Here is an 11,737-nt window from a genome sequence, read left to right on the forward strand (position 1 = left end):
AAACACCTCACATCCGTCCATAACCGTGGGCATGACTATTTAAAAAGTTTAACTAAACTCTACAAAAGTTGCACGCTTTACCCACACGTCATGAACGTTTCACATTACCGAATACATGTGGATCGGACATGGCCGACAAAGGAGAGTTCAATACAAGGCTTTTCCATAACCAATCCATAAATATCCTATGTCCCACGGTTGGGTGGAATCTCTCCACCAAACATCAAGCCAGGATCAGGTCCTCATCTACCCATGCCCCACTCCATGGACTCCGACACATCCCCACTGCAGGAGATTGCCATATACGCCACCATACCAGTGCTCCTCAACCGCTAACATGTTGGACACCAAATTCTATATACTTATATAGTTCATCTCCACTAAGTGTAGTTAATTACATTTCTCTCTTCTCTCATTAAGCCACATCACCTCAATTATTTTTAGCCTTTAGATGATAGATCTATGGTCCAAATTGTCTTTTCTTTCTTCTCTCTTAAAAACATGCAATCTTAAATACTTTTAGGCTCAAAATTGTATCAAATTGTTTTAGTTTTGTACATATTATGCAACTTAATTTTTCGCCGCAACGCGGAGGGGTATTTCATCTAGTATTATTTAAGAGCTATACACACTGCTATAGGGGAAAAAAAAGATAGGTTTGGCCCCCTGGTCAGTCCTGTTGCACGGCTATATGTTGAAGGGAAAAAGCCAGTACGTTTTGTAGGTTGTTTTTTTTTTAGAATTGCTAAAAAGTTGTGGCATGTTTTTTAGGTAAAAGCCTTTAAATATAAGTTACATTGTAACTACAGTGTAATTCCGCTGTAACTATATTGTAATCTCTATATAAGTTAGATATAAAATTACATATATATTATTTTAATACTTATTTATAAGTTAGTATATTATAGTTATAATGGAATTAATTATAATTATAGTATAGTTAGATTTGAAAGTTTTTCCTTTAAGAAATTTCGCAACAGTTTATTAGATATAGTCCCTAAACGAAAATGTCAGGTGGATGCATGATTCAGTGTGACGCTCGGGCGGATCACGGCTGCGTCACGAAAATTCCCCCCATGCAACCCGCGTCCGGCCGTCCTTCGTGCCAACAGGCAACAGCGCGGCGCCGGCGAACGTCACGCCCAAGATTATATTCCCCCTCTCGCGCTCGCGCGCGCCGCGACGTCGTCGGAGCCAACATTATTTTTCTGTTTCCTGTCACCGTCGCCGTTGATCTCAAGCGAGATTTGAGGTTTGGCCACGACGACGCCTGCCTATAAATACCAGGTGGTGGTCACCGCCCGGCGGCGTCGATCGATCCGTCGCAGTCGTCTCCGGCGAGAAATCGGCTGCGCCCCGTCTCTCTCTCTCTCGAACGCTTCCATGGCGCGCTTCCTCCTCCTCCTCGTCGCCGTCGCCGCTGCCGCCGCCGTGCTTTCGGTACACTCATGATGCCGCTACTCAGCTGAGCCATGCACCGTTGCACCCGTATACTAACGATCGCTCGATCGACCGACGATGTGTGTTCTTCAGCAGCTGGGCGACGCGGCGCCGTCGACGGCCGAGGTGTTCTGGCGCGCCGTGCTGCCGGAATCCCCGTTGCCGGACGCCTTCCTCCGCCTCCTCCGCCCTGGTCGGTGTCCTTCCTTCCTCCTTCCGCCGCCGCGCGCCGCCATTACTCTCCTCGAGGTTTGATTTGTTTGTGGACGTTGCAGACACCAGCTTCGTCGTCGGCAAAGCGGAGGCGGCCGGTGGCGCGGCGCGGACCGGATTCCCCTTCGATTACACTGACTACAGGGGATCTGATTCTCCGACGACGGCGAGTGGTTTGGACCTCGCCGGTGACTTCGGCGAGCCGGCGCCTTTCGGCTACGACTACAGTGCACAGGGCGAAGGCGGCGGCGGCGGCGCCGCCGCCGCCGCGGGAGAGCAGGTTCTTGCCGTCGACGCGGGCTTCAACTACGACAAATACGTCGGCGCGAGGAAGCTCCGCGGCGGCAGCAGCACCGCCGGCGGAGAGAATGATGACGAGCCTTTCGGGTACGACTACAAGGCGCCGAGCAGCGGCAGCGGCACCGCGGCGTCGACGACGGCGCGAGGCGTCGGCACGGGCGCCACGACGACGGTGTTCTTCCACGAGGAGGCGGTGCGCGTCGGCGAGAGGCTCCCGTTCTACTTCCCGGCGGCGACGACGTCGGCGCTGGGCTTCCTGCCGCGCCGCGTCGCGGACTCCATCCCGTTCACGGCGGCCGCGCTGCCGGCCGTCCTCGCGCTGTTCGGCGTCGCGCCGGACACCGCCGAGGCGGCCGGCATGAGGGAGACGCTGCGCACGTGCGAGTGGCCGACCCTCGCCGGCGAGTCCAAGTTCTGCGCCACGTCGCTGGAGGCCCTGGTGGAGGGCGCCATGGCGGCGCTCGGGACACGCGACATCGCCGCGCTGGCGTCGACGCTGCCCCGCGGCGGCGCGCCGCTGCAGGCGTACGCCGTCCGCGCCGTGCTCCCCGTCGAGGGCGCCGGCTTCGTGGCGTGCCACGACCAGGCGTACCCGTACACCGTGTACCGCTGCCACACCACCGGCCCGGCCAGAGCTTACATGGTGGAGATGGAAGGCGACGGCGGCGGCGATGGCGGCGAGGCGGTGACCGTGGCCACCGTGTGCCACACCAACACGTCGCGGTGGAACCCGGAGCACGTCTCGTTCAAGCTCCTCGGCACCAAGCCCGGCGGCTCGCCGGTGTGCCACCTCATGCCGTACGGGCACATCGTCTGGGCCAAGAACGTGAAGAGCTCGACGGCGTAGGGCTCCAACTCCGGCGACGGCATTGTGAGCTATGCACGATGCATTATGCATCTTTTTATGTATGTTATTCGTGTCAGCTGCTGTAATGTCCACATCTAGAGGGATTATACTACCTGTAATAAATAACAGTTTGTGCCGCTGTGCTTATATTATCACATGAACAAAACTAGCTAGGTGGCCCACCCAATTGCGCGGCTAGCACCTATACAAAATTATATATTTTTATATGATAAGGTTTGAAAGACCAAACCCTATCATTCTTGTGTTTCTAATTTTATAATTTTACACCAGTTGCTACCCGTTACTTCTGTCATATCATTTTTTATTTGCTTGCTTGATCTATCACTGTTTCTATTCATTCTCTTTGGAACTTTTTAAAATTGGATCTTATAGTTTTAGAGTTTATCGTCTCGTCGGGTTTCGTTTTTATAATTTATAGAATTCCCGTCAAACGCTGCCATTATACTCCTCTACGGCCCGTCCACTGTATGTTCTCTTTGTTGTCATTGGTATTTTAAAAATCAAACATAATTATCGTTTAGGTTCATATTTTTAGTTTCTAGAAGTTCCGTCAAAACGTCAGCGACTTTGTCACTGTACTCCAATACGGCTCGCCCGCTGCCTCCCTTCTTTATTCTCATTGAGATTTTAAAATCAAACATGATCATTGTTGAGGTTTATTTTTTTACTTTTCAGAAGCCTGAACCTTTTAAAATTGGACCTTATGGTTTTTATAATTTATTGTCTCGTTGGATTTCATTTTTTATAATTTTTAGAAATCCCATCAAACGTTGCCATTATACTCCTCTATGACCCGTCCACCGTCTATTTTTTATTGTCATTGGGATTCTAAAAATCGAACCTAACTATCGTTGGAATTCTTTTTTTTTTACTTTCTACGGTAGCTTTGCCAATGTACTCCCGTACAACCCGCCCGATGCCTCTCCTTTTTATTGTCATTGAGATTTTAAAAATTAAATATGATTATTGATGGGGCTTATTTTTTTTATTTTCTAGAAGTCCCGCCAACCGCCTTGACCGGTTGCTTCACTACCTGCCCGCCATCATTCTATTTAGTGTTTTATTAATAGTTTTAGATGTCCCATTAACCGCCACCACTCTACTCCTTTATTGGACTATTACTTAATTAATCACATCATGTGTTTTAGATGGTCTTTTCTTCCAATGGTCTTTATTTTTTATCACCAATTTTAGTTATTTATAAATTGTATTCCTAGTTGAAATCTTATTTTTCTTTTTTCTAATTTTAGAGTTTATTTTATTTTTTATTTCGAATTTTAACTAATAATGTATTGTGTTCTTTTAATATTTTATTTTTTTATTCATTTTAGTCGTTTTAAAATTGTATTCCTACTTGAACTCTCTTTTTAATTTGTCCAATTTCGGATTTTATTTTATTTTTCATTCCGAATCTTAATTAATCTCGTATTGGGTTCTTATATGCACTCTTATTTCAATATTGCTTATATTCAATTCCGAATTTCAGCTAATTTTAAATCGTATTCCTAGCTGAACTCTTCTTTTCTTTTTTTCTAATTTCGATTTTTTGTTTTTTTATTTTGAATTTTAATTAATCTCGTAGTTGGTTTTTATATGTACTCTTCTTCCAATATTGCTTAATTTTAATTCCGAATTTCAGTTATTTTAAAATTGTATTCCTACACGAAGTCCTCTTTTTTCTTTTTCTAATTTCGAAATTTATTTTATTTTTATTCCGAATTTTAATTAATCACGTATTGGGTTACTATATGGAATCCTCTTTCAATATTGCATATTTTTAATTCCGAATTTCAGCTATTTTTTATTGTATTTCTATTTGGACTCTTCTTTTCTTTTTCTCCGATTAATGTGGGAATTTCTAGCCTCCACAGCGAACGTGGTGCCTCCTTTTAATGTTGTTTTAATAATATAACTAGCTGGGTGGCCCCGCGCAATTGCGCGGCTAGGATCCATATAAAACTATATATTTTTTAATATGATTTTATTTAAAATTTATTAAATAGTTACCTCGTTGTCTTATGATTTTGAAAGACCAAACCTTATCATCCTCGTGTTTCTAATTTTATAGTTTTTAAAAATCACACCAGTTGTTACCCTTTACTTTTGTCATATTATTCTTTATTTGATTGCTCGATCTACCATTGTTTCTATTCATTCTCCTTGGAATCTTTAAAAATTAGATCTAAAAACTTATAGTTTTTAGAGTTTATTATCATGTTGAGCTTCTTTCTAGAAGTCCCGTCCATCGCTGCCATTATACTTCTCTACGACCATTCACTGCATCTTCTCTTTATTGTCATTGCTATTTTAAAAGTCGAACATAATTATCGTTTAGGTTTATTTTTTTTACTTTCGAGAAGTTCTGCCTTAACGTCAGCGACTTTGTCCCTGTACTCCTCTACGGCTCGCCCGCTACTGCCCTTCTTTATTATTATTGAGATTTTAAAATCAAACATGATTATCATTGGGGTTTATTTTTTACTTTTTAGAAGCCCGAACCTTTAAAAATTGTACCTTATAGTTTTTAGAGTTTATTGTCTCGTTGGGTTTTTTTATAATTTTTAGAAATCTCGTTAAACACTACCATTGTACTACTCTACGACCCGTCCACCGCATACTCATTGTGATTGTAAAAGTTGAACATAACTATCATATTTTTTTACTTTCTAAAAGACCCACCAACCATCGGCGGCTCTACCATTATACTCCTATACAACCCGTCTACTGCCTCTCATTTTTATTGTAATTGAGATTTTAAAAATCAAATATGATTATCATTGGGTTTACTTTCTAGACTGTTAGGAAAAAAAAAACTTGGCTTCTTTACATGATGGCTTCTTCAATTGTTCCCGTTCCAGTGAAGAGGCAAGAACAGCAGAAGTACTCAACAATTCACATCTCACAGAAGAATTTGACGAGAAACTATCCCACTACAGATAAGGAAATATAAATTTGTACTGGACATGATAAAAAAATGCCAAGGAAACAGGTACTTGCAATCGTATTACAGTTTTGTCAAGAGCTGACACAGCTAATCTTCAGGTCACACATCAGAATTTTGAACGGCAGGTGGCTACATTTTCACTTGAATATGACAGAATTCTATCTGCCAATCACGATAATCAACATAGCGTTGCTCTTAAACCCTTGCAAAGCCGGGTTGCATGTATCTAGATTAATTAACTCTAGCAGTTACAACTCACAACAACGGTTGGAATAGAGGAAAAAATGACTACGTCCGCTAGGTGGAGAATACCTTTCATCTTAAAAACATCTTCAGTTGATCAAAATCTCCTCAAACAATAAACAGTGCATCTCATGGTGAAAGTTCACACCCACACACAGGGAACACGAATCCGGAGGGCCAGAGAGTATCGTAATCTTCATTCATCAATCGATCTTCACGGATGAGAACAGATAGTGCACGAAGGAGAATGATGTCAAAAATCCAATGGTTCCAGTGGCCAGCATGATTGCAAATGCCATGAGGAATGAGTAACCAAGGTAAAGCATGGCAGAGACAGGCCCGCTCAGGCTTCTGAGGTCAAATACCAAGTAGTTGATGGAGTAGAGGAACACATAGATTGCAACAGATCCTGAGGCAAAGAAAGCTTTCCACCACCACCTCCAGTCCTCCACGCAGAGGTTCATGTATGTCAGAACAACAGAGACCTCAGCGCAGACAATGACAAGCAGCACAAGGACAATTAGCAGAAAGCCAAACACATAGTAGAACCTTCCAAGCCAAATGCTTGACAGAATAAAGAAGAGCTCAATGAACAGGGTTCCGAATGGCAGTGTTCCTGCACCAAGGACAAGAAGCCATGATGGGTATTTCCGTGCAGGGATCTCTCTCGGGATCTGGTTGGTACGGACAGGAAACTCTATCTGCGCTGATCTTGTACCAACAAAGCCACCAACAAGAGTTAACGGCACAGATATGCAGAACCACATAGCTAAAAGGGCGAAAAATAGTGAGATAGGTAAAGCTCCAGTGCTCTTGCTTCCCCATAAGACGAAGTTTAAGACAGTAAGGACCATGAACAAGACACCAGGGAAGAAGCAGGCAGTTAACCAGGACACTGATCTCCACCCTTCAGATGTGCCCTTAATAGTCTTCCACAGCCGCACACTGACATATCCAGCTGCAATACCAAGGAAAAGATAGAGAATGATCATCCCAGTGAGAAGCATTCCTCTTGATGCTGGAGACATGAACCCAAGTGTGGAGAAAATAATTGTTACTATTGCCATGCCCAAAATCTGAACACCATCACCAATCATGACACACAGCAGCTTAGGGCAAGTTGGCTCTCTGAATACATCTCCCACAACAAGCTTCCACCCAGATAGCTCCTCATTCATCTGTGCCTGCGCCTCCTTGTCGAGTTCTTCATACCTCGTCAAGTCCCTCCTGACAGTTCTCAAGAATATAACAAAGACAATACCAGCCAAGAACAGGATCACCATTAGGGAGTTCATAATGGAGAACCAGTGGACTTTAGCACCTGCCTCCATCTTCAGATAAGCATCCCACCTAGATGGCCACTTGATGTCACTCTTCACAAATTCAACGTCATAAGTGAAAGTGATCCTCTCCTGTTGCCTGATCACCTGAGACTTCTGAAGCTCCATTGGGCAGCTCACAGGTTCAATGCTGTCATACATGTTACTCTTGGAGAAAGCCTCGGCATCACGCTTCACACTGCAAGGCACAACCTCAAAACCAACAATCTGATACCCAGACATCCCCTTCTTGTCAAATTCCGAGATGACACCAGATCCTTCTTCCCCAGTGCCAATGATCTCCACATTCCTGCCCTCGTACTCATGGACCAACACCTTAAACTTTAAATGGTTAATGATGTAATCTTCCGAGATTCCAGCTGGAGTGTAACCAACAGGAAAGCCAGTCCACTGTACAGTGATACCATTCTGCTCAGTAAAACGCATGACAGGCAAATTATCCAGCATCATGTTAACCTGGTAGAGGTCACGTGTGCGCTGCTTGAGGAGCTTTGCATCATTCTCATTAAGCCCTTTTGTGGTGCAGAGGTAGAGGGACTCGTTAACATTCACACGGAACCTGTAGGGTGAATTGTCTATCTGATCACCCATGAGAAGTTCACCGAGGTTCTCAGCGCTCTTCTTAATGCCGCCTTGGGGCCGGCAGTATGGCAGGCTGTAGTAGCTGAATGGCATCTCTGTCTCGATGGACGTAAGGGAGTTCACCTTGGCCCATATTTCCTCACCTTGGGAGTATGTGTGCATGTAGCTGCCAGGCAAGTAGAATGCATTGCCTGGTGACACAGTCAGCAACAGAAGAGCCCACAATAATGGAGCCGGAGAACAAGAAATATGCAGAGCCCCAGCCATCTGAAGCAAAGATCCTCCAATAGCCTAGAACATGTGTGAGCTAACCTGCAACCAAGCCATTATTTCAATCAAACAACTTCATAATTCATCCGGAATCACCAAGATATCATCACAATTATGACAAAATGTAGAAACCTATAGTAATTTCCTAGTAAATCTTTTGCGAAATTTCCGTTCTACAATAATATATAACATCTATATTTCTAAGTTAGCAGCAGACATCAATTCTCCACCAAAAAGGCATACTGGCTGCACAAACATACTGCTACAGTTCCACCAGGCACAGCAATTCAGCGATTCCTAAGCACAAGAAAGCCAAAAAAAAATTCTCCAATAACCAAAAGCGTATTATCGGGAGAAAAACATTACAACAATGTTAAGAGATATTGTATTTGTATCCGGTTCGGTTTCCCTCAATCCTATCCCGATTCTGTTTCTATAAGTCGGGTATAGAGATAAGGATGTACCGTCCCTATATGTACTCGTGTCCGTGATCAATCTAAGTTATCGCGTTGACTCTATACGTTTGCATGGTATCAGATTAATCTCCAAATTCGCTTCCGCCTCTCTCTCTCTCTCTCTCTCGACACGCGTCGCGACTCTTCTTCGCACCGACGCGCCCTCCGCGTCCCGCCTGCGCCGCCGCCGCGCCGCTTCTGCTCCCGCGCCGCCGCGTCTCCCACGCCGCGGCGCATCTCCTCTCCTGCGCGCCGCCGCGCACCCCACGCCGCCGCGCCGTCTTCTCCCTCCTCGCCGCGCCGCCTCACGATGGCCGACGAACCACCACCACCGTCCATCACTCCTGTGACCGCCGTCGACGCCGCATCTGCCGCCGTCCGTGCGGCCTTCCAACCCGACGCTCGACATGGCATTGACCCCACCACTGCTGCCAATGTCGCCGAATCGGCGGCTGCAATCTCCTCCACAGCCGCACGGAAAGCGTTGATTTCCTTCATCGAGAAGCTCTCGGCGTCCACATCCTCGCAGCCGGACACTCCGTCAGCCGGCGCTCCGGTCAACTCCACTGCAGCAGCCACCATCTCCTCCGCATCGGCTGCGGCCTCCTCCGCCGGGCTCCACACCACCTCCGCCGGCCTCCAGCCGCAGCACGACACCATCCCGCAAGGTTGCGACAGCTCCTCCACGAGTTACACACTCCTCCGACACGGGCCACCTTGGTTTATTGTGACAATATTAGTGCGGTGTACCTCTCCACCAATCCCATACAACATCAGCGAACCAAGCACATCGAGATTGATCTCCACTTTGTTCGTGACAAGGTTGCCCTTGCTACAGTCCGCGTGCTGCATGTACCTACTTCATCACAGTACGCCGACATCTTCACCAAGGGTCTGCCAAGCTCGGTGTTTTGTGAGTTCCGCTTCAGTTTGGGCAGAGCGCGCCCACGTTCAAACTGCGGGGGGGTGTTAGAGATATTGTATTTGTATCCGGTTCGGTTTCCCTCAATCCTATCCCGATTCTGTTTCTATAAGTCGGGTATAGAGATAAGGATGTACCATCCCTATATGTACTCGTGTCCGTGATCAATCTAAGTTATCGCGTTGACTCTATACGTTTTCAAACAATTCCTACAGCAACCTTGTACCATAATACATCTGAACACTTCCTGCACAAACCTCTTATAAACACCTAGAACTGGAAGCGTTCCACACAATCAGACACTCCACTCTTCACGCACAACAACCAAGCAAGCGCAGCCTAGAACAAGGGAACTCGTGGATCTACGGGGTTAGCAGCCAAACAACTCGGAGATCTAGAGCAAGCTAACACAGGGGGAAACAAATTCAAACGGTTAGGTCTGCGACCCTGCGCTAATTAAAGCAACAGAAACAGATCGGAACTTCTGGAAGGTTCCAGAAGCGGGGGGAGCGAGAGCGGAAGAAGGCGCCGCACCTTGGTGACGCGGTGGCGGAAGCGGCCGCTTGCCGGTGGATGGATCGGGGGAGAGGGAGGCGTGGGATGGTAGGGGAAAGAGATGCACGGCGAGAGAGAGAGTGTGTGTGTGTGTAGGAGTGGAGTTCGCGATATTTCGTCTCCGCGTTGGGCTGGGCTCGATCGAGGCGGCTTGTCACCTCTGGGCCACGTAAAGATTCGCGCGGTGGCCCATACATAGTTCAGAGCCCAATATATCCCAGCATTTTGGGCTGGGTTAGCTCTCATCCGTAATGAATGATCAAGCCCAACAAATGAATAAGTTCACTTCGGATCCCTCTTGACATCGAGTTCGAATTGTGGTCCTTGAACTGCAATACCAGATATAATATGTCCCTCAACTTGCAATACCGGTGTACTTTAGATCCTAGGATTTTGGCTGACGTAATGAGCTGACTATGGTTAATCCGGTTGAGTTAGCGCGGGACCCACATGTCAGCCTTTCCACCCTCCCCTTCTCTCTTATCTTGCCATTTCTCCTCCACCTCTCTCCTCTCTTACTCTTCGCAAGGCTAGCGGATGGCAAGCCAAGGGCTACGCCCTCCCGGAGAGGGTAGGTGGGGGCCAAGGGGCGTCAGGTGACGGGACCAGGGGCCGCGCCCCTTTTCCTCCCCGCACAATGCTACGGCGGTCAATGATGCTAGGAGTGGAGCCCCACATGGGAGACGACAAGTGGAGACTGACGGACCATCCTGCGGGGGAAGGGGAAGGCACTACCAGTGCCATCCTCTTCGACCTCCTACCTCGATGGACCTCGGCGGTGGTGGTCGTGAGGGAAGCGAGAAGATAACGGCCACAATCACCAAGGCCGCCATCTCCACGAACAAGGTTGGCACCGACCAGATCCATTGCCTCGCTCGAGGTGCATGCATTCTTTCCTTCATGTTCTTGGCATGGGGTAGGCCTGCTCCACCTTCCTGTAGGACAGGCCGCCGTAACAACAATAGCTCCTGCTGTCGTGGTCGCCATGTCCCGTCTCTACTCACACCCCAGCGTCGCCGACGCATCAGACTTGATCTTTGTCGATGACGACAGCGACAACCTCTCTCACCTCATCGAGCTCTACTCTCCCCTCTCCTCTACCGGCGGGGGCGCCTTCACCGTCTTCCTCCCCAGCGGTAATGTCAGTATTTCATCTCATAGTGTCGGCAACTGTAACTTTGACGGTCAACATGGTGGACTGCTCATGGGTGGCTTGCAAGTGAGGGGTGGATGGGATATTTTGTATGTATATGACATGTGGCTTCCACGTTGACTCAGTTAGTCAGTTGGCTTGCCTGTAGTCGACTCGTCACGTCAGTCAAAACCGGGGACTATATTGCTCTAAAACCTTAGATACACCGATATTGTAAGTAAGGAGACGCGTTATATTGGTACTGCAGTTCAAGTATGTAAGTTGAACTCAACGTCTAGTTGAGGGACCTAAAATGAACTTAGCCCCCACAAATAAGAGCCATGCACGAAACAGCCCATGAGCCAGTTTTTGGGCCTCCAATTCACAGAAGGCCCGGAGTTCCAAACTGAACCCAGTTCGCTCTACTGCTCACTTGCAATTTTGCAAAGTTACAAAGCAACGACCAAACATGG

At 47.1% G+C, this 11,737-nt stretch overlaps 2 protein-coding genes across 3 annotated transcripts; one reads left to right on the top strand and one right to left on the bottom strand.

Moving 5' to 3' along the window:
- Window positions 1-1,309: 1,309 nt before the first annotated feature.
- Window positions 1,310-3,008, top strand: LOC4345929 (BURP domain-containing protein 13-like). 2 transcript variants are annotated; one of them, NM_001422610.1, is made up of 3 exons: window positions 1,310-1,440; window positions 1,537-1,633; window positions 1,716-3,008. In NM_001422610.1, exons 1-3 carry the CDS (start codon window positions 1,384-1,386, stop codon window positions 2,798-2,800), a joined length of 1,239 nt encoding a protein of 412 aa, NP_001409539.1. In that variant the 5' UTR covers window positions 1,310-1,383; the 3' UTR covers window positions 2,801-3,008. The 2 variants fall into 2 exon arrangements, with proteins under 2 accessions (NP_001409539.1, NP_001409540.1); NM_001422611.1 differs by having other exon boundaries at window positions 1,322-1,440; window positions 1,534-1,633.
- A 2,788-nt stretch (window positions 3,009-5,796) lies between these two features.
- On the bottom strand, window positions 5,797-10,214 carry LOC4345930 (transmembrane 9 superfamily member 12). The gene is made up of 2 exons (XM_015795090.3): window positions 10,112-10,214; window positions 5,797-8,242 (listed from the first exon to the last, which is right to left on the bottom strand). The coding sequence occupies exon 2, from the start codon at window positions 8,195-8,197 to the stop codon at window positions 6,212-6,214; it is 1,986 nt and encodes a 661-aa protein (XP_015650576.1). The 5' UTR covers window positions 8,198-8,242; window positions 10,112-10,214; the 3' UTR covers window positions 5,797-6,211.
- Window positions 10,215-11,737: the final 1,523 nt, after the last annotated feature.

This window comes from Oryza sativa, chromosome 8 (assembly GCF_034140825.1).
Source record: "Oryza sativa Japonica Group chromosome 8, ASM3414082v1".
NCBI lineage: Eukaryota > Viridiplantae > Streptophyta > Magnoliopsida > Poales > Poaceae > Oryza > Oryza sativa.

Bases quoted from the DNA above. Each gene is read 5' to 3' on its own strand.
- LOC4345930 (XM_015795090.3), bottom strand. From the start codon at position 8,197: ATGGCTGGGGCTCTGCATATTTCTTGTTCTCCGGCTCCATTATTGTGG.
- LOC4345929 (NM_001422611.1), top strand. From the start codon at position 1,384: ATGGCGCGCTTCCTCCTCCTCCTCGTCGCCGTCGCCGCTGCCGCCGCC. The intron at 1,441-1,533 runs GTACACTCATGA...TGTGTTCTTCAG, and splicing joins CTGCCGCCGCCGTGCTTTCG to CAGCTGGGCGACGCGGCGCC. The intron at 1,634-1,715 runs GTCGGTGTCCTT...TGGACGTTGCAG, and splicing joins CCTCCGCCTCCTCCGCCCTG to ACACCAGCTTCGTCGTCGGC.